General features: G+C 44.4%; 1 protein-coding gene across 3 annotated transcripts in view; it reads right to left on the bottom strand.

Moving 5' to 3' along the window:
- Positions 1-21,125, bottom strand: part of SNTA1 (syntrophin alpha 1) — a 70,742-nt gene that overhangs the window by 33,703 nt on the left and 15,914 nt on the right. For 2 of the 3 annotated variants that reach the window (XM_042980613.1, XM_042980614.1), the window contains exon 2: positions 20,437-20,523. In XM_042980613.1, coding sequence (XP_042836547.1) covers positions 20,437-20,473 — 37 coding nt within the window. In that variant the 5' untranslated portion in view covers positions 20,474-20,523. The remainder of the gene's footprint in view (positions 1-20,436; positions 20,524-21,125) is intronic. The other variant, XM_042980615.1, reaches the window with a different exon arrangement.

Genomic DNA, 21,125 nt, shown 5'->3' with positions numbered 1-21,125 from the left:
GAGACAGAGCACGAATGGGGGAGGGGCAGAGAGAGAGGGAGACACAGAATTGGAAGCAGGCTCCAGGCTCTGAGCCATCAGCCCAGAACCCGACGCGGGGCTCGAACTCATGGACCATGAGATCGTGACCTGAGCTGAAGTCGGACGCTTAACCGACTGAGCCACCCAGGCGCCCCTAATGTTTATTTAGTTTTGAGAGAGAGAGAGAAAGAGAGAGAGAGAGAGAGAGAGAGAGAGAGAGAGAGAGAGAGAACGGGGAGGGGCAGAGAGAGAGGGAGACACAGAATCTGAAGCAGGCCCCAGGCTCTCAGCTGTCAGCACAGAGCCCAACGCAGGGCTCGAACTCAGACAGTGAGATCATGACCCGAGCAGAAGTCAGACACTTAACTGACTGAGCCACCCAGGTGCCCCTCTTTGCATCTTACTTTAACCTATTCAACAAATTTTGTTTAGTGGGGCTAGGGTAGGTGTGGAAAATCACATCTTTTTTTTTTTTTTTTAACATTTATTCATTTTTGAGAGACAGAGCATGAGTGAGGAAGGGTCAGAGGGAGAGAGGGAGACACAGAATCTGAAGCAGGCTCCAGGCTCTGAGCTGTCAGCACAGAGCCCGACACAGGGCTTGAACTCACAGACAGCAAGATCATGACTTAAGCTAAAGTTGGATGCTTAACCGACTGAGCCACCCAAGCGCCCCTCTGCTTTTTTTTTTTAAGTTTATTTACTTATTTTTAAGAGAGAGAGCGCCCACTCAAGCAGGGGAGGGGCAGAGAGAGAGAATCCCAAGCAAGCTCCACACTCAGCACAGAGCCCATGCAGAATTCAACGTGGGGCTCCATCTCACAACTGCGAGATCATGACCTCAGCCGAAATCAAGAGTCAATAGCTTAATGGACTGAGGCAACCATGCACCCTGGAAAATCACATACTTTCTAATAAAACAAATGCTTCCTGGGCCTCCTCTCTCAATCTGACATCAATTCATTTATTTATTCATTCAAAAATATTTACTCAGTCCCAACTCTGAGGTAGGTGCTATGCTATGTATTGGGGATAGATCATGGACAAGATATGTACAGTCCTAGGGCACCTGGCTGACTCAGTCAGTACAGTATGTGATTCTTAATCTCAGGGTCATGAATTCAAGTCCCACACTGGGTGTGGAGTCTACTTAAAAATAAATAGGGGCGTTTGGGTGGCTCAGTCACATGAGTATCCAACTCTTGATTTCAGCTCACCTCATGATCCCAGGGTTGTGGGATCGAGACCTACCTGAGATTCTCTCCCTCTCTCTCTCTCTTTCTCTGCCCCTCTTCCCCACTCATTCTAAATAAATAAATAAGATGTATACAGTCCTGCCCTAGTGGAATACATGGTCTAATGGGGGAGTCTTTCTTAAACAAACAAACGAAATAAATAAAATAATTATCAAACTGATGTGTGCCTGAAAAAAACAAATAAACAGAGGACAATAATAGAGGATAACAAGTGGCAAGACGACCTTCTGGAAGGTAGTCAGGGAAAGAGGTATATTCAATCTAAAACCTAAAAATTGACAAGGAGCCAATTATGCCTAGAGGAAAGGGTCCGTGCAAAGGTCTTCAGGCAGGAAAGACCTTGGCTTCGTTGGATGGCTCTAGCTTAAAACCAAGGGAGAAGGTGCGGAGAGGTCACAGGAGCCAAACAATGCAGATCCTCTGAGACAAGGAAATACACCGAGATTTTATTCCAAGCTAGAGGATACTGGAGGGTTTCAGTGGAAAACTAACACGGTTGGTTTGATAGGATTACATTTAATTTTCTTAAGTATTAAAAATATTGAGGGGCGCCTAGGTGGCTCAGTCGGTTAAGTGTCTGACTTCGGCTCAGGTCACCATCTTGTGGTTTGTGGGTTCAAGCCCCTCTCGGGCTCTCTTCTGTCAGTGCAGAGCCGGCTTCAGATCTTCTGTCCCTCTCTCTCCCTGCCCCTCCCCCACTCGCACTTTCTCTCTCAAAAATAATAAACATTAAATAAATAAATAAATAAATAAATAAATAAATAAATAAATTTAAAATAATTAAAACATCTTGCTAATGTACAAAGCCGCGTCCAGCAGACCCTCCTGAGTCATTCAAATGGTGCGCCCCAAGAATTCTTTACCTCTCCCAATCCCGAGCTTCCTCTCAGGGGTCGGTGGAGCAATCTGAGGAAAGGGCCCTGTTTCAGACTTTTAACTTTCCCGGCCAACGCACCAAATGTTGCATCCACACGATGTGTGCATCCACATTCTGAAACAGAATGCTACGGGCACCAGTGACAGTTGCAACAAAGTTTATTACAATGAGAGGCAAGGCCGACCGATCGGGACCAACACTCTTGATAAGAGTGTGGCCTCGAATAGCCGGGGTACAGAGTTTTTAAAGCCGATCACATCGTTTTATCATTATCTGGGAACAGAACAGAGAAACAGTTCCCAGATGAGTTAGAAACAGTTGCCAGATGAGTCAGAAACAGTTATCGAATGAGGTGATTATTTTAGACTTTCTGCAGCTAAGTTGCAACCAGTGGATCTCCTTGACCTTGTCTCTGATGCTCTTTTTTGAGGTTTTGTTTCCTTCATTGGTAAAGCCTGATTCACAAGAGTATGAAGTATGATTTACAAGAGTAAAAGCAAGGTTGTTATCTTTTGACCTTCAGTGTTAGAACAAAATGGTTATCTTTCAAGTTAAGCATTAGCCCTACAGTACAATTTAACCCTTACAACACGAAAATCTCTGTTTTTCTTATATCTGAAAGTGTTTTTATTTTATGCTGTTCTTGAAAAATAGTCTCACTGAGCGGGAATTCTCGGTTGGCAGATTTTCCCTCAGCATGTTCCCTCAGCCCTGTCTTCTCTGTCTTCCATTGAAGCCATTGACAGGTTTGCTGTCAGTCAAATACTCCTCCCTTTTGTAGATAATCTGTCTTTTGGTCTTTCTTTCAAAAATCTATAATCTGGGGTGTCTGGGTGGTTCAGTTGATTAAGCATCCTATTTTGGCTCAGGTCATGATCTCACAGCTCAGGGGTATGAGCCCTGAGTCAGGCTCTGTGCTGACAGCTCAGAGCCTGGAGCCTGCTTCAGGTTCTGTGTCTCCCTCTCTCTCTGCCCCTCCCTCACTCACACTCTGTCTCTCTCTCTCTCTCTCAAAAATATGTAAACATTAAAAACAAAAAAAAATAAAATAAAACCACAAAAAAGACTATAACCTAAGTCTAATCATGAGAAAAACATCAGACAAATCCTAATAGAGTGACATTCTACAAAATACACAACTAGTTCTCAAAACTGTCAAGGTCATCAAAAATAAGGAAAGTCTGAGAAACTGCCACACTCAAGAGGAGCCTCAAGAGACATGACAACTAAATGTAGTGTAGTATCCTGGAGGACGATGGAACGGAAAAAGACATTAGGCAAAAACTAAGGAAATCTGAATAAAGTATGAACTTTAGATACTAATAATGTATCAACATCGGTTAATTGTGACAAATTTACCATAATAATATAAGATATTGTTAATAAGGAAAACTTGACGTGAAATGTATGGGAACTCTCTGTAATATTCTCATTATTTTTGGTAAATTTAAAACTGTTTTAATCATTAAAAGTTTGGGGGCCCCTGGCTGGCTCAGCCAGTAGAGCAGGCGACTCTTGATCTCAGGGCTGTGAGTTCCAGCCCCACCTTGGGTATAGAGATTACAGTAAAACCTTGGATGTCAAGTGACTTCTTCTGTGTGTGATCCACAAGATGAGCAATCACTTCTAATAAATTTTAACTTGACAAACGATGTCTTGCAATACGAGTTGTACCTGTGTGATGTCAAATGTCACATGATCATAACTGAGCCAATGGTTCTTCTCTCTCTCTCTTTCTCTCTCTCTCTCTCTCTCGCCGTAGGATTGTGGGTGATCATCAATGCTATGTCACATTTCCCAGAAATCCTCAAAAGGAAGCAAAAGCAAGTGTCATTGGATAAGTTCCTTTTTAAAGTTGCACGAAAAGAAAAAGATTCCGTTGAGCCAACAGAGAGCAGTGATTCTGTCAGTGATAGTGAAAGTCGTCCTACACAGTAAGCTTCCTCTCTCATCTCCCTCACACCAGCCACAAAGTTTTTCAAAGGTAAGTGCAGGTTAATTTGTTTATTTTTCTTTATAGTTTGTATTTTCTTTATTATTTTGTATTATATTATAGTATGGTAATCATTTTTATATGAATATTTTTGGGTTGTGAAATGAATCATCTGAGTTTCCATTATTTCTTATGGGGAAATTCGGTTGATATAAAATTGCTTTGGATTACAAGCATGTTTCTGGAACAAATTATGCTCGCAAACCAAGGTTTTATTGTACTTAAATTTAAAAAAAGAAAAAAAGAGGGGTACCTGGGTTGTTTGGTTGGTTAAACGTCTAACTTTTGGTTTTGGCTCGGGTCATGATCTCACGGTTCATGGATTCAAGCCCAACATCGGGCTCCAAGGTGACAGTGCACTCTCTCTCTCTCTCTCTCTCTCTCTCTCATTCTTGCTCTTGCTCTCTCTCTCTGCCCCTCCCCTACTTGGGCTCTCTCTTACACTCTCAAAATAAATAAAATTTAAAAAAAAGAAAAGAAAAAAAACCTATTCACCTGGGGGCTTGGGTGGCTCAGTCGGTTAAGTGTCCGACTTTGGCTCAGGTCATGATCTCACAGTTTGTGGGTTCAAACCCCATGTCGAGCTCTGTGCTGGCAGTGCAGTGCAGGGCCTGTTTGGGATTCTCTCTCTCTCGCTCTCTGTCTCTCTCCCTATCTCTGCTCTCCCCTGCTCACATGCATACTTCCCCTCTCTCAAAATAAACAAAGAAAGAAAGAAAGAAAGAAAGAAAGAAAGAAAGAAAGAAAGAAAGAAAGAAAAGAGCCATGTGTGGGACACCTGGCTGGCTCAGTCAGAAGAGCGCAGAACTCTGGATCTTGGGGTTATAAGTTTGAGCACCATGTTGAGGGTAGAGTTTACTTTAAAATTTTTTTTTTAATTTTTTATTACTTAAAAAATTTTTTAATGTTAATTTTTGATAGAGAGTGCAAGCAGGGGAGGGGCAGAGAGAGGGAGATAGAGAATTGGAAACAGTCTCCAAGCTGTCAGCACAAAGCCCGATGTGGGGCTTGAACACACAAACCATGAGATCATGACCTGAGCCGAAAGCAAGAAGAGTTGGATGCTCAACTGACTGAGCCACCCAGGCAACACCGCCCTGAAAAATATTTTATTTTATTTCTGAGAAAAAAATTTTTTAAATAAATGATTCTAGTTTTATAGTTAGGCAGCTCCTTAAATGTTAAATATAGGGTTATCAAAGGACCCAGTTATTCTATTCTTAGGTATATACCTGAGAGAAATGAAAATATTTGACTTCACAAAAATTTATACACAATTGTTCACAGCATTATTATTATGACAATGATTATTATTATTGCCAAAAGGTGAAAACAACCCAAATGTCCCTCAACTGATGAATGGATAACCAAAATATGGTCTATCCAGGGCGGCTGGCTGGTTCAGTTGGTACAGAAAGCAACTCTTAATCACAGGGTTGTGAGTTCAAGCCCCATGTTGGGCATGAAGCCTACTTAAAAAAAAAAAAAAAAAAAAAAAAAACAGGGGCACTTGTGGGGGGGCTCAGTCAGTTAAGCATCCAACTCTTGATTTCAGCTCATGATCTCATGGTTTGTCAGATGGAGCCCCATGTCAGGTTCTGTGCTAACAGCAAGGGGCCTACTCAGGATTCTCTCTCTCCTTCTCTCTCTCTGCCCTTCTCCCACTTGTGCACACATGTGCACACACTCTCTCTCTCTCTCAAAAATAAACATTAAAAAAAAAATTTTTTTTTAATGGGGGCCGAACTCAGGAACTGAGAGATCATGACCTGAGCAGAAGTCTGACACTTAACCAACTGAACCACCCAGGCACCCCAACATTAAAAAAAATTTAACAGATTCTCTCTCTCCCTCTTTTTCTGCCCCTCCCTCACACACTTTATATAAAAAGAAAAAAAAAATTCCAAAGATAAAAACAAAAACAGGAGCACCTGGACGGGTGGCTCAGTTGGTTATGCATCTGACTTTGGCTCAGGTCAAGATCTCACATTTTTTAGCCCCACATTGGACTCTGAGCTGGCAGTGCAGAGCCTGCTTGGGATTCTCTCTCTGTCCCTCTCTCTCTCTGCTCCTCCCCCCACCTATGCGCACTCTCTCTCTCTCTCTCTCAAAATAAATAAATAAAATTTTTAAAATGTGGTCTAAAAAAATGTGGTCTAATCACACAATAGATTATTATTAAGTAATAAGAAAGAATGAAGTACTGATACATGCTACAACATGGATAAACCTCAAAAACATTATGTTAAGTGAAAGAAGTGAATCCCAAAAGATCACATATTGCATGATTGCACTTATATGAAAGGAAGAGGCAAATGTATGGAATAGGCAAATCTACAGACATAGAAGATAGATGAGTGGTTGCCTAGGGACTGGACGGGGAGGAGGGGAGAAGGATTGCCAAGTGGTAAAGAGTTCCTTTTAGAGATGATGAAAATATAAAGCGAGGGGTGCCTGGCTGCCTTAGTTGGTAGAGCGTGTGACTCTTGATGTCAGGACTGTGAGTTCAAGCCACACGTTGGGTGTAGAGATTACCTAAAAATAAAATATTTAAAAAAAGAGAGAGGCATCTGGGTGGCTCGGTCAGTTAAGCATTGGACTTCAGCTCAGGTTATGATCTTGCCGTTCGTGAGTTCGAGTCTCGCATCTGTCTCTGTGCTGATAGCTCAGACCCTGGAGCCTGCTTCAGATTCTGTGTCTCCCTCTCTCTCTGCCCCTCCTCTGCTCACACTCTGTCTCTCACTCTCTCTCTTAAAAATGCATAAACATTAAATTTTTTTTTAATTCTTTTAAAAAAAGAAAATATAGGGGTACTTGGATGGCTCAGTCAGTTAAGTGTGAAATTTTGGCTCAGGTTGTAACCTTGGAGTTATGGGTTCAAGTCATGGGTCAGGATCTGCACTGAAAGCCTGGTTTTAATATACTTACAGACTTATATAACTATCACCATGGTTTAGTTAGATTTTCATTTTATTTATGTATTTTAATTTTAAAAAATGTTTATTATTTTTGAGCAAGAAAGAAAGCCAGAGTGTGACTGCGGGATGGGCAGAGAGAGGAAGACACAGAATCCGAAGCAGGGTCCAGGCTCTGAGCTGTCAGCACAGAGCCTGACACGGGCTCAAACCCATGAACTATAAGATCATGACCTGAGCCAAAGTCGGACACTTAACTGAGCCACGCAGGTGCCCTGCAAGGAGACCATTTAAAAAACTATATATTACTGTGTAAAACACAACCCCACTCAGAGGCTTAAAACAGTGGCAGTCAATTGTGTTAGTCTCCGCAAGTGAGGCAGAGCTCAGTGTGGACTGCTCATCTCTATCTCACATAGCATAGATGCAGTGGCTTTTCTGGAGAGTGGAAGATCTATTTTCAAGACAGCTCATTCACATGCCTAGCCAATTGATATGGACTCTTGGCTGGGAGGCCAGATGGGGCTGGGGCCTAGGGGCTTCTGTTCCTCTTCATGAGCTGTTGGGCTTCCCCACAGCATGGTGGTTGGGGTGCAAGATCATGTGTCCCAAGGAAGCAAGGTGGAAGGTCATGGTGTTCTTATGATCTAGGCTGTAAAGTTACATAATATCATTTCTGTTGTGCTCTATTGATCAAGACAGTCACAAGTGTCCTCCCAAATTTAAGGAGGAGAATCTGACTCTACCTCTTGATGGAAGAATGAGAAGATTCTAGAAGAGTACATGGGATGGGAGCTATTATGATGATCATCTTTGGAAAATCCAATCTGCACAGAGGCTGTTGTAGTTGTCCATATGGCAGATGGTGGCTACTGGGTCTAGGGAGTGGCTACAGTGGTGATGGAAAGGAATAAATCTAAATAAGAAGTATTGAGGAGGAAAGATGGATAAGACTTGCTAAAGTCTTAGGTGCAGGAGGTCAGAGAGAGTCAACAGCAGTTGAAAGTGTGTGATGATGGAAGATAACCTAGGAAGAGCACAGAGATAGAAGAAAAATGAGCCAAGGTCTGAGCCCTGACATAGAAATCAAGCAGAAGAGGAGAGAGCAAGATTAAACAACCATCTCAGGGAGAAGGACATTTGCTGTTGGATGTGTTTTGTTGAGTGGGGATTAAGAGAGGGTTTTTACTCTTAAGCCAGACAAGCGTCCTGGGGCTCTAATTCTAGCCCCCCAGCAAAAAAATAAAACTTGAGGGGGGATGATAATGGTTCAAACTGGGTTTTGATAATGCTCAGGTGAGTAGCAAGAAGGTTTCAGAGGCTAGAAGTAAAAGGGAAAGGAACCGGGGCAACAGGTTTGGTTTTCTTCCTCGAGATAATGAGGAACCAGGAAGGTGTCACACTTGGCAGAAGACAGAGTCAGAGTCAGAGTCAGAGTCGTGTCTGAGAGCTTTTAGTCCCAAATTTAGCATTTCACAAGGGAGGAACCAGAGGCCCTAAAGAGCCTCACCAGTCCTGGGCCCCCCACAGAGTCCCTAGAGAGCCTCACTAGCCCTGTTCCCCACCAGCCCAGTATTGGTCACTGGCAAAAACAAAAACAAAAACAAAAACCACACTGTTGATGAGCTGGAGGCCAACTAACGATGCTGGGGCCACATGGTTTCCACATGGCTACCACATCTGACTGATGCCAGCAGAGGGCAGCAGAGAGCCAGGGCTGCAGGGTCTTAGGCAGGCTGACCGCCCCCAGCCCTGGCAGAAGAAAGATGGGAGTCTAGAATGGGGCAAGTACTTTCTTCCCTTTCTCATGTGAGGATTAAAAAAAATTTTTTTAATGTTTATTTATTTTTGAGAGAGAGAGAGAGAGAGTGAGAGTGAGTGAGCAAGGGAGGGGCAGAGAAAGAGAAGCAGGCTCCAGATTCTGAGCTGTCCACACAGAGCCTGGTGTGGGGCTCGAACCCACAGACGGCTCAAACTCATGACCTAGACTGAAGTCGGCCATTTAACTGACTGAACCACCCAGGCGCCCCTCCTCATGTGAGGATTATACATCAATTTCACACAGGGTGATAATAATAATTGTTACCATTATTATACCATCCACCATTTTTTGAGCCCATCCCATCTCTGCACCCCTACCTCTCAGTCACTGACCCAGCCAATAGAAAAAGAACCCGTTTGGGGGTCAGGCAGACTTGGCCTCAAACCCTGGCTCTTCCACTAACATCGTGTGACCTCAAACACATCAGTTCTCTGGGTCCGACTTTCCTCATCTGTAAAATGGGGATAATAAAACAAAAGGCTAAAGGGCTCTGAGAGAATGAAATGGCCCTGTATAAGGTGCCTGCCACATGGGAGAGCCTCCTTAAATTTTAATTCCTTATTCTGGTTTCCACAGACTGTTCTATTTAGACAAATGTTATTAATGGCACTTGACAGACGTTCATTCTGTGCATACTCTGTACGTGGTCCTATCCTGGGAGCTTGGGGACACAGGGTGGGTGTCCCAAATGGACAGGAAGCAGTAAAAGCACCTCTCTGTAAGGGTGGGTCCCCACCAAGTCTAGGGTCTGCCTATCTGGATTAAGAGCTAGGATTCCAAATTCCTGCTGCCTTGCTTGAAATTTTTCTTGGGCCACTCACTATGTGACCTTGGGCAGCTGATCCTGTTTCTGAGCCTCAATTGTATCATCTGTAAAATAGGGATAGTTGTAGTACCTAGAGGATCAGAATGACATTTATTTATTTATTTAAAAAAATTTTTTTTATGTTTATTTATTTTTGAGAGAGAGGCAAAGTGAGAGTGGGGAAGGGGCAGAGAGAGAGGGAGACACAGAATCCAAAGCAGGCTCCAGGCTCTGAGCTGTCAGCACAAAGACTGACGCGGAACTTGAACTCACAAACCGTGAGGTCATGACCCGAGCCGAAGTCGGACACTTAACCCACTGAGCCACTCAGGCACCCCTATTTATTTTTGTTAAGTTTTATTTATTTAAGTTATCTCTACACCCCATGTAGGGCTTAAACTCACGACCCAGAGATCAAGAGTCACATGCTCTTCTGACTGAGCCAGCCAGCACCCTCCACAAAGTGACATTTAAATGTGACAATACAGGGGCATCCAGGTGGCTCAGTCAGTTAAGCATCCGACTTCGGCTCAGTTCTTGGTCTTGCAGTTTGTGAGTCTGAGCCCCGTGTCCGACTTTGTGAGATAGCTCAGAGCCTGGAGCCTGCTTCGGGTTCTGTGTCTCCCTCTCTCTGCCCCCTCCACCACTCGCGCTGTCTCTCTCTCTCTCTCTCTCTCACTCAAAAATAAACAATAAAAAAAATTTTAATGTGACAATACACGGCAAATGCACATAGTAAATGCTCAGTAAATTTAAAATCAAAGCAGTGCTGGGCTCCCCTAAAGTTATTTCTCCCCTGAGCAGTCTTCACTGCTCACTCAGGTCACTAACCACCCTCCTCAGGTTCACCAAAGCAGGCTGGAATGAGACAGGAAGCAAAATTCCAGTATCTGAAGACTGGCTCCACCACCACAGCTGTCTAGCTGTGGGGCCTCAGGCATTTAGCCTTTCTGTTCCTCAGTTTCCTAACCAAAATACTGGGATCACAGTAGTCCCTACCCATGACGGGTTTTGTAAGGGTGCTTAGCACAGTGTCTCATCGAATAAGTGCACAGTACCGATTCAGTTCTTCTTACTTCTTTTTTTAAACTTCATTTATTTTTGAGAGAGAGCAGTGGCATGAGCAGAGGAGAGGCAGAGAAAGAGGGGGACAGAGGATCTGAAGCATAATCTGCTCAGCATAGAGCCCGACACAGGGCTTGAACTCACAAACCAGGAGATCATGACCTGAGCCAAAGTCAGGCACTTCACCGACTGAGCCACCCAGGTGCCCCAAGTTGTTCTTCTATGACTACTATTACCATGCTATCTTCCACGTCCACACTGTCATCAATTCCTACGGAGTCAACCTCCTAAAAACCTCTCAAAGCGGTCCTCACGCTCCATTTCCCAGGTCTGGCCCTGCCTGTCATCTCACACCGCTATTCTGGGCTTGTTAAAACACAGATTGCCGGGGCCCCATCCCAGAGGTTGAGATAGCCGGTCTGCAAGTTCCCAGCTGATGACCACACTGTGGTCCAAGAGTCACACTTTGACAACCTCTGCTTCTAAGCTCTTCCTAGCCTCTCTGACTCAGGGGTCGTCCGCCTAACCCTTCTCCAGGCAGAGGTCTCAGAACTGAGGTGACTGGGGGGGCTGGATTTCACTCACAGAGTCAGAGGCTACAGGCTGGGCAATGAAAAGGAGATTGGTTTCTAGCTCCAGGCGTAGACCTTCACCCTGGACTCTGCAAGGGTAATTTTAGGGCTTGGAAATCCTACATGCACCCCCTCCCCCGAGGGCTCTCCTCCACCCTGTTCCTCTTCCAATCCTCACCTGCAACACACACACACACACACACACACACACGCACGCGCGCACGCACACACACGCACGCGCACACACACACGCACACACACACGTGCGCACACACACACACACACGGTCTCTTCCACTCACTCCTGCAGGAGTACCAAGCTATAGAGTGTGGTGGGAGCTCCCACTGGGCCCCGAGCCTGACACCCTCATGCTCCATCCAGAACAATCCTTCATCTTTTCCTCACAGATGTTTCACTCACCCTTCTCTCTGCTATAAAATTCCCTCAAAAGCATTCACTAGTAATTTTCCCAAATCACAGTAATTACCTTATTACTTTGATATTAATAGACTTCACTTGGCATCAGGGACCCAGTTGGAACCTGCCTGGACCCCGTGCGTGGGGAGGGATTCCCGGAGGCAGCCTGGCATCAGGGCCGGTCTGGCTGCATCTCTGTGGCTAGCCCCTGCTAGCTCCCTCCCCACCCATCTTCCCTCCCTCATGCGCTTGCCCAGGTCAGAGAACCCTGGAACCAGACTCCTGAGGAACAGTGGGGGTCAAATCACCCACTCTCCAGAAACCTAGAATCACCCAGCAAAATAGAGGCAGCACCCAGAAGGGAGCCCAGGGCCCCGGGATCCCCAGGCCTGCCTTTCCTCCTTCCTCCCCTTTGCTATGCCCCAAGACAGATCTGACTTGGAGACCTTCCAAACCCTAGCCTGGATGAGGGGAGTCAGAGATGACTCCTTACCTCCCAATAATAACTAATACTGATTGACTACGGTCCATAAGCTCTCCAGGTGAAAACTGACTGAAACCTTACAGCCTATGAGGCTGTCATTTACCTACTGTCATTTAACCCATTTTACAGATAAGGAAACAGAGTCGGTCAAGAAGGTTACACATGGTACCTGGGGAAGTCCTCAGGTGGATCTCAGGTGAACCAATCAACTACAGATGCCCTAGGTTCCTCCTCTCCTCACTCTGAGGACTTCCTGTCTCTAGCAGTGTCTGCACCCTCTTTCTGGATCCCAGGATAATAATGAGATTAGCTCATATGTCCTGGGGGCTAACTCTGTACCACATGCTTTCCAGGTATTATCTTACCTCTCCCTCAGGACGGTTTTCTCTGATAAAGATTTAATTAGCCCCGTTTCAGATGAGGAATGAGAGCTTCAGTGATCCCAAGAACTCACTCTCAGCAGCAGATCTGGAATTAATTGGGGTGAGGCCTGACTCCCAGGTCTATTCCCCTAACCATGAGACTCTTCTGCAAGCACCCTCCTCTCCAAGCTTCAGTTCCCCCATTGTAACAATGGCAGGGACCATTGACGAGGGCTCACTGAGTGCCAGGCACCAATTTGCCATAATCCCTACCTGGCCCGTTGCACTTGATCTTATTAGCGCATTTGAATCTGTGACCTGGCATAACCACGGGACAACACTGCCTTGGTCATACCTGCCCACTCTCAGGTGGACAATGAGTGGGTTTCCAAGTCCAAGGCTCTCCAGAAACATTGCTTGGGAAACTTCCCCCACAAATGGGATGGGGGAAGGGACCTTCTAGGCAGAAAGGCTGCCCAGGGCAAGGCAGGCCAGGGCTGAGAGTGATTGGCAGTCAGACTAGGCCAGCCACACCAGTCAGGGTGGGGGAGCAGTACAGAGGCTCCTTTGTCCGGCCAGAAGCTGCAAGGCTGCCCCATCCCCACCATCTGGCTCCAGCTCCAGCCCAGTGATGCATGATGGGGAAATGGGGGTGGGGGTGCTGAGGGCTGCCCACCTGCTCTGCCTCCTGGGATAAGCCAACCCAAGACCTCCCAGGCCCATCTGGCCAACACATCCCCAAGCCCTAACCACCCCTGGGGACTCCTTTCGACAGGCTGAAATTGGCCGGGAGTGTGGCCAGCCTGTCAGGGTCACAGGTCACCGTTAATCTGCCAGAACAAGGGAAGGCAGGCGGGTGGGCACGCAGCCGGTGTGGGCAAAGCCCTGGCAGTTCCTGCCGTCTGTTCTGGTGGCTATGGAGGGAGATTTTCCTCTTCTGGGAGTCACGGAGATGGGCTAGAGAGAACATCAGACTCTAGGAAAATTGCGGATGCTCACATCTTGCTAGCTACCAATTGCGCTTCTGTGTGGGGACCCCAGAGAAACTCTCACAACGTGGTTAAGGTGTCATTGCAGCACTGGATGTGATAACAAAATATTTGCAATAACCTAAATGCCCAGCAATCGGGGACTGGATAAATACAAGAACCTAGACAACCTTCCTCAATGTTACTCAACTGACAGGGACTGAGAAACCAAGCCCCCGATATCAACATGACTTGATCTGTTCCAGGAAATTCTTGCCTGGAAAGATAGGACTGTAAACCAATAAATAACTTTACTATTTGCCCCAGGAAATTATTGCAAACGGATTTGTTTGGGCAAACAGTTTGCTCACCTTGGCAAATACCTCTCTTTGACAACAAACAAATGAAATGTGGTCTGTTTATACAATGGAAAACTCTGTAGCAGGTAAAGGGAATTAACTCGAAATGGATGGATCTTGCAAACATAAGGTTAAGTGGAAAAAAAATCAATTTGCAGGAAGATGTGGGAAAAATATGATGAAATATGTGATATTTTTTAAAACACACGAATAATATTATATAGGACTGTAGTGCAATGTAAGTACACTCATAAAAACAAGTGCAAGTGTAAAAACATTCGTGGGATTTATGGAAACCCAAAATCTGAAGCTTTTGTGAAAACCACCAAACTCCCCTATGGGGAGGCAGGAAAAGCAGTGGGATACAGGAGGAGTAAAGAGAAGGTTTCAACTGAAGCCATGTTTTACCATTTTTGTTGAAAAGGAAAACAAAAAAGATCTGAAGTAACTTGATTAAAATGGTAGGACAGTATTTGATTATTTGGGGAAATAGGTACCAGATGATTTTTTTTTAATTTCCTAAAATTGTTTTTCACTTCCTTTTTTTTTTTTTTTCTTTTTACTTATCTATTTATTTAGAGAAAGCACAAGGAGAGGAGGGGTAGGCAGAGAGAGAGAGATAGACAGAGAGAATCCCAAGCAGGCTCCAAGCTGTCAGCACAGAGCCTGACGCAAGGCTTGATCTCACAAACTGTGAGCTTGTACCCTGAGCTGAAATCAAGAGCTTGACGCCCGATCGACCAAGTTACCCAGGTGCCCCATACTTTTGTTGTTTTTAAGTAATTTCTATGCCCAATATGGGGCTCGGGCTCATGACCTAAAGATCAAGAGTCCCATACTCTACTGACTGAGCCAGCAGGCACCCCAGAGTTCCTACTTTTAATTCTTTTGAATATATATCTGGAAGTGAGATTGCTGGATCATGTGGTAATTCGACATTTAATTTTTTTGAAAAATTGCCATACCATTTTCCATAGTACCATTTTATATTCCCATCAGCAGTGCTCAAGGGTTTCAATTCCACATCCCTAGCAACACTTGTTAGTTTCTGTTTGGAGTGGGTAATAGCCATCCTTATGGGTGTGTGAAGTGTTTTTTTTTTGTTTTTTTTTTTTAATGCTAATTCCTTAATGCAAATAATCTTATATGATTTTCTGTATTTAAAAAAATAAATGGAATTTAAGAAACAAAACAGATGAACATATGGGAAGGGGGAAAAAAGAGAGAGGGAAACAAACAATAAGAGACTCTATGATAAGAACAAACAGTGTTGATGGAGGGAGGTGAGTGGGGGATGGGCTAAATGGGTGATGGGTATTAAGAAGGGCACTTGACTGACGTGGTGAGCACTGGGTGTTATATGTAAGTGATGAATCACTACATTCCACTCCTGAAAACAATATTACACTGTATGTTAACTAACTAGAATTTAAATAAACAATCAAATTAAATTAAAAAAAGAAAACATTTCCAGAGCTAAAGGAAGAAAGGAAGGTCAGGCTCAGGTCCATGATCCAGGAGTTAAGTCTGTGTGGCATTAGACAAGTCCCTTCATCTGTCTGAACCCCCAATTTTGCCACCCAAGAAAAGGGAGGAGGAATAATCTCATTCCCAGAATTAAGGAAATAACCATTTTTCAGATGTTTGTGCAAAGAAAAAAATTTGGTCAGAAGGTCAACCGGTCAGCCTACACAAGTCGGGGAGCAGCATCTGGATGAAGACAATGGAAGCCCACTAACCCTCCACTGAGGGCTACGCATTTCCAAATTTTAAAGCCCTACCCGTTATGCAAAAAAGGAAGTAGAGGCTCAGAGGGTCCAGGAACCTGCCCGTGGTCACACAAGGCAGAACTGGGATCTTTCCTCAGAGCTGAAACTCTAGGCCCCTACCATTCACTACCTTCTCTGTGACCTTATCTTGATCCCAACAGTTCAATAGATTAGGACACTGCAGATCAGAAAGTCTGAGTAACTCCATAATAACAATAACTAAGATTTGATGAGCACTTGCCATGTGCTGGGTCTACCACTCTACCCTTGGGGTCCTCACACCCTAGTGAGTAGGTATACATCCTGCTCACTGATTTGAAAATGGAGTCTCAGATAAGTCAGGGCTTTTGCCCAAAGTCACAAAGCTAATAATGCTGGCCAAATATTGGTGTTTCGTCTGTCTGGCTACACAGCTGGAACTCCCCATCCACGTGCAGAGGACTCAGAATTCGAAACCACAACACATTAGGACTCGAAGCCAGTGCACATTCTTGGCACCCTCTGCCTCCCAGAGAATAAAGGAGTTCCTCAGACCACTTTTCTGCTGTCCTTCCTTGTGTCTCTTTCTCCCTCCAAGCTGTGGGCACAGCCCAGGGAGGGGCCTCCCACGTTACTTGGAGTCTGACCTGCGTGTGGGGGGCTCGCAGGGCCACAGTTTCTACACTATCTCTGAGCTTCACCAGTGGCACCTCCTTCCCAGGCTGCAGATGCTTCTACAGCTGTGTGAGCTTCATCTTGGTCTCCTGGGACCCCCAAAGCCTCCTCTCGGGACCAACCAGCCCCAAGCCAGGTAGGCTCTTGCTCAGTCACCAGGCATTCACACTTGCTTGTGGGTCCCAGAAAGAGCTAAGTCAGCCCACACATATACACATACCAAGGGGTGGTCCTGGAAGGGAGGCAGGTGGGGGGTGGGTGAAACAGGAGAAGAGGATTAAGAATACCTATACCATATCGTGATGAGCACTGAGTAATGTATAGAATTATTGAAATCACTCTATTGTACACCTGAAACTAATATAACACTGTATGTTAATGAAACTGAATTTAAAATTAAAAGAAAAAAGAAGAAGAGATGCCTGGTTGCCTGGCTGGCTCAGTAGGTGGAGCGTGCTACTCTTGATCTCAGGGTTGTGAGTTCAAGCCCCACGTTGCATGTAGAGATCACTTAACGATAAAAATCTTTAGGGGCACATGGGTGATTCAGTAGGTTGAGCGTCAACTCTTTTTTTTTTTAACTTTATTTTTTATTTTTTAAAATTTACATCCAAATAGCATATAGTGCAACAATCATTTCAGGAGTAGATTCCTTAGTGCCCCTTACCCATTTAGCCCATCCCCCTTCCCCCAACCCCTCCCATAACCCTCAGTTTGTTCTCCATATTTATGAGTCTCTTCTGTTTTGTCCCCCTCCCAGTTTTTATATGATTTTTGTTTCCCTCCCCTTATGTTCATCTGTTTTGTCTCTTAAAGTCCTCATATGAGTGAAGTCATCTGATTTTTGTCTTTCTCTAATTTCACTTAGCATAATACCCTCCAGTTCCATCCACATAGATGGATGCAAATGGCAAGATTTCATTCTTTTTGACTGCCGAGTAATACTCCATTGTATATATATACCACATCTTCTTTATCCATTCATCCATCGATGGACATTTGGGCTCTTTCCATCCTTTGGCTATCATGGATAGTGCTGCTATAAACATGGGGGTGCATGTGTCCCTTCAAAACAGCACACCTGTATCCCGTGGGTAAATGCCTAGTAGTGCAATTGCTGGGTCGTAGGGATGTTCTATTTTTAGTCTTTTGAGGAACCTCCATACTGTTTTCCAGAGTGGCTGCATCAGCTTGCATTCCCAGAGCATCAACTCTTGATTTCGGCTCAGGTCATGATCCCAGGGTCATGGGATAGAGTCCCTTGTAAGTGTGGAGTCTGCTTGGGATTCCCTCTCTCTCTCTTTGTGCCTCTCCCTCCGTTTGAGCGCACACTCTCTCTCTCATTAAAAATAAAATAAAAAATAAAGTTATAAAATCAAATCAAATCTTAAAACAGAAAAAGAGGTGGCTCTGGGTCATTCTGGCCTCCAGATTCCCAGCACTCGTTCCTGTGTGTGCCCTGCCCTTTTATCACCTCCTCTTTCCAGTAATCAGCTTAGACTTCTGGCATTCAGACAGGGGGATAGAAACCAGCCTGTGTTTTGGAGTCAGGCCTCAGGACACAAACCATTCTTTAAAGGCAGGGGAAAGAGGCCTGAGCTGGAATAATTATGAATAATAATCATTATTATAGTTAAACTAATTACAGTAACAAGAGAGCAACAACAGCAATAGCTAACCTTGAGAGCTTAGCTGACCTTGAGAGCTTGTCAGTATGCTAAACACACATTCATTTATCTTAAGAATGCTGAGGTAAGATTGATTTCTTTCCATTTTGAAAAAGGGAAAAACCAAGCTCAGAGAGGTTAAGGAACTTGCTCAAGGTCACACAGCTGTCAGGTGGTAGAAACTAAAGAATGAAGAGACTTGGTAACCTAGACTTTACCCTGCCAGATGCTTCCTGGGGGGCTCTGAGAAAAGTTAAACCCTTTTAGAGTCTCAGTTTGTGCAGATGCAGAGGGGAAGAAAAGACAAGAGGACAGAAGAGGAGCCAAGAAGTATGGAGCTGAGACTCTGAAGGCCGTACACAAGTTGTGTTTCCACAATGTCAGCTTTATTCGATCATAAAACAAGATTAACGTAATTGTAAAGCAAGTTCAGTATTTCAAATTCAATGACATTTCACTACGCGTTTAACTTGGCTTCATACAAGTCACACAAAATAAAGTACAATACAAAGTCATCCAACAAACACGATACAACATGGGTATGACACTTTTTGTAAAATATATATGAAATGAATTATTGAAAAAATAGTCACATGCTTGGATATCACAGCAATATCAAATTATCATAAAGGTATTTATTTATTATTTTTAAATAAGCTCCATGGCTAATGTGGGGCTTGAACTCAGGACCCTGAGATTACAAATTGCATCTATGCATGGTATTTTTACCAGCTTCCCTGCTGCTGAAACTCTGATGTCATGGCTCAAAGGTAGAGACACATACCTTTGTGACTGTTTGTCTTACCAATTGGCTGGGTAAGGAGCAGGTTCCAGCTCCCAACCTCTCTACCTTCCTGCCACAGGACCCTTGTACATGCTATTTGTTCCCTCCTCCTAGGCATTATTCCTCCCTTCACTTGGTTAACTCCCACTGATCACCAAGATTTTTGATCCCCAGCTGCTTTCACATGTAGGTTTCCAGACTGAATGATTGATTTTTAAGTAAGCCCTACACCCAACATGGGGATTGAACTCAGGACCCCAAGCTCATGGGTCACATGTTCTGCTGACTGAGCCAGCCAGGCACCCTGGGGAGATTTCCTAATTGATTAGAATTTCATGGCTTCAGAGTTTTATTAGTTAGAATTTCACAACCAGAGAATGCTATTGATTAGAATTTTATGGCACCAGAGAAGTATTGATTAGCCCCAGAATTCTATTACTTAGAATTTCATGACTTGAGAATGCTATTGATTCGAATTTTATGGCAGGCGTCTTGATGTTCCATCAATGCATGCTTCCTCCCAGACACCCACACAGATCCTCAGCTCTCTGCTCAAACTGTTACCTTCTCAGGAAGGCCTTCTCTTATCTCCCTATTTCAAATGGTCTGCCACCTGCTCCTGCTTTATTTTTCTCCATGGTGATGGTCACCACTTAACACATCCAATACATTATTTACTGCCTCCTGTACTAGAATGTCAGAAGCTCCACCAGGGCAGGGATTTTTATCTGTCTTGTTTACGGCTATATCCCTAAGACCTAGAACCGTGCCTGGCACATAGCAGATGTTTGGTAAGTATTTGCTGAATGTTTACAAATGAATCAATTACATTCAATAACATAATGAATAAACTGTTGTAATTATTACATAAAGGTACCATGCAATCATTTAAAAAAAAAAAAAAAGTGACTGCCTCCCTTCTGTGCCTGACTCAATACTTCAACTCATGATGGAGAGGGGAATGTCTCGCCTCTCTCTAGTTACACCCCTCTTCCTAAGTCAGGGATCTCATCTGAGTCAAGATCTAGACTCCTAGGAAAGGAAAAGGAATTGAAATTGGTAGGTAGGTCTAAAAGGGGATACCTATAATCTAGAACCCCACTAACTTTTCAGACCTCAAATGTTACCATCACCTTTTCTAGGAAGATCTCCCTGATAGCCAGATTAACCTGGCTCCCTTGTCAAATGCTCTCCAACTTCCATACACCCTGTTCACAGCACTCTGTACTGTTTGTATTTAGGAATAGCTAGGTGACTCTTGATATCTGTAGATAAGGATCACATCTGCTTTGTAACTTCTGCCTAGACCAGTGCCTGGTACACAGCAGGTGCTCCAGATCTGTTTGTGGAATGAATACATGAATACCATAACACACTCCTGCTAGGATGGAAAGGGATCTGCTAAGGTCAATAGCAGCCGAGGGTCGGAGAGGGCCAGGAGAAGGACCCTGAGGGGACTCTGAGTTTGGGTCCCCAGCCTCTCTCTGAGGCCATCTCCAGGGTAAGGGGTAGGGTAGGAGTGGGTAAACCTTTTCTATACACGGATAGTAAAACATAGGCTGCTGCTGTTGTAGCAATTAGTCATAGACAATATGCAAACAAAGAGTCAGCTGTGTTAAAAAAAAAAACAAAAACCCTTCACTTACTGGGGTGTCTGGCTGGCTCCTTTGGTAGAGCATCCATCTCAGGGCCGCTGAGTTCAAGCCCCACCTTGGGCTTGGGCGTGGAGCCTACTTTAAAACAAACAGACCAACAAAAAACCCTTCACTTACAGACCTAAAATTTGAACTTCATATTAAGTTTCACATGTCACAAACAACATTCTTACTTTGGTCTTCTCAATAGTTAAAAGGTGTAAACACTTCATAAACAGTAAAAAACGGTGGGGCAGGCAAGGGGTATAATTTGCAAAACCCCAAAATAAAACTTTAAGTGGAAAGTAAGGGTGAGAGACTAAGATGAAAGAGGGAAGTTTTCTAAGTCCTCCATGCTGCACGAGTCTCTTAACCACTCAGAGCCTCAGGCTCCTCCTTTGGAAGAGGGAGGGAATAAAAATCCTTGGTTCCCTAGGTGGTCCTGAGGATTAACGGAGGTAACGCCTTGCCTCCGTTCCAAACAGGCGGCGGGTTGGGCCACCAGGTCACTACAGTTACTAATAATCATTATTATTATTACCACAGGGACTGTGGGAGGAGCAAATGGGAGGACGCTTGCAAATCCCCCAGCAAAAAAGTCTGGCACGAAGGAGACCTCCATAGAACCTCCTAATTTCCTGTTTTCCACTCCCGCCTCTCATGCCACTTCTAGGTCCCTCAGGATAGACCTCTCCAGCATC

This window comes from Panthera tigris, chromosome A3, assembly GCF_018350195.1.
Source record: "Panthera tigris isolate Pti1 chromosome A3, P.tigris_Pti1_mat1.1, whole genome shotgun sequence".
Taxonomy (NCBI): domain Eukaryota; kingdom Metazoa; phylum Chordata; class Mammalia; order Carnivora; family Felidae; genus Panthera; species Panthera tigris.
Note: the sequence above shows the minus strand (reverse complement) of the source record. Positions and strands in the feature narration are given on the sequence as shown.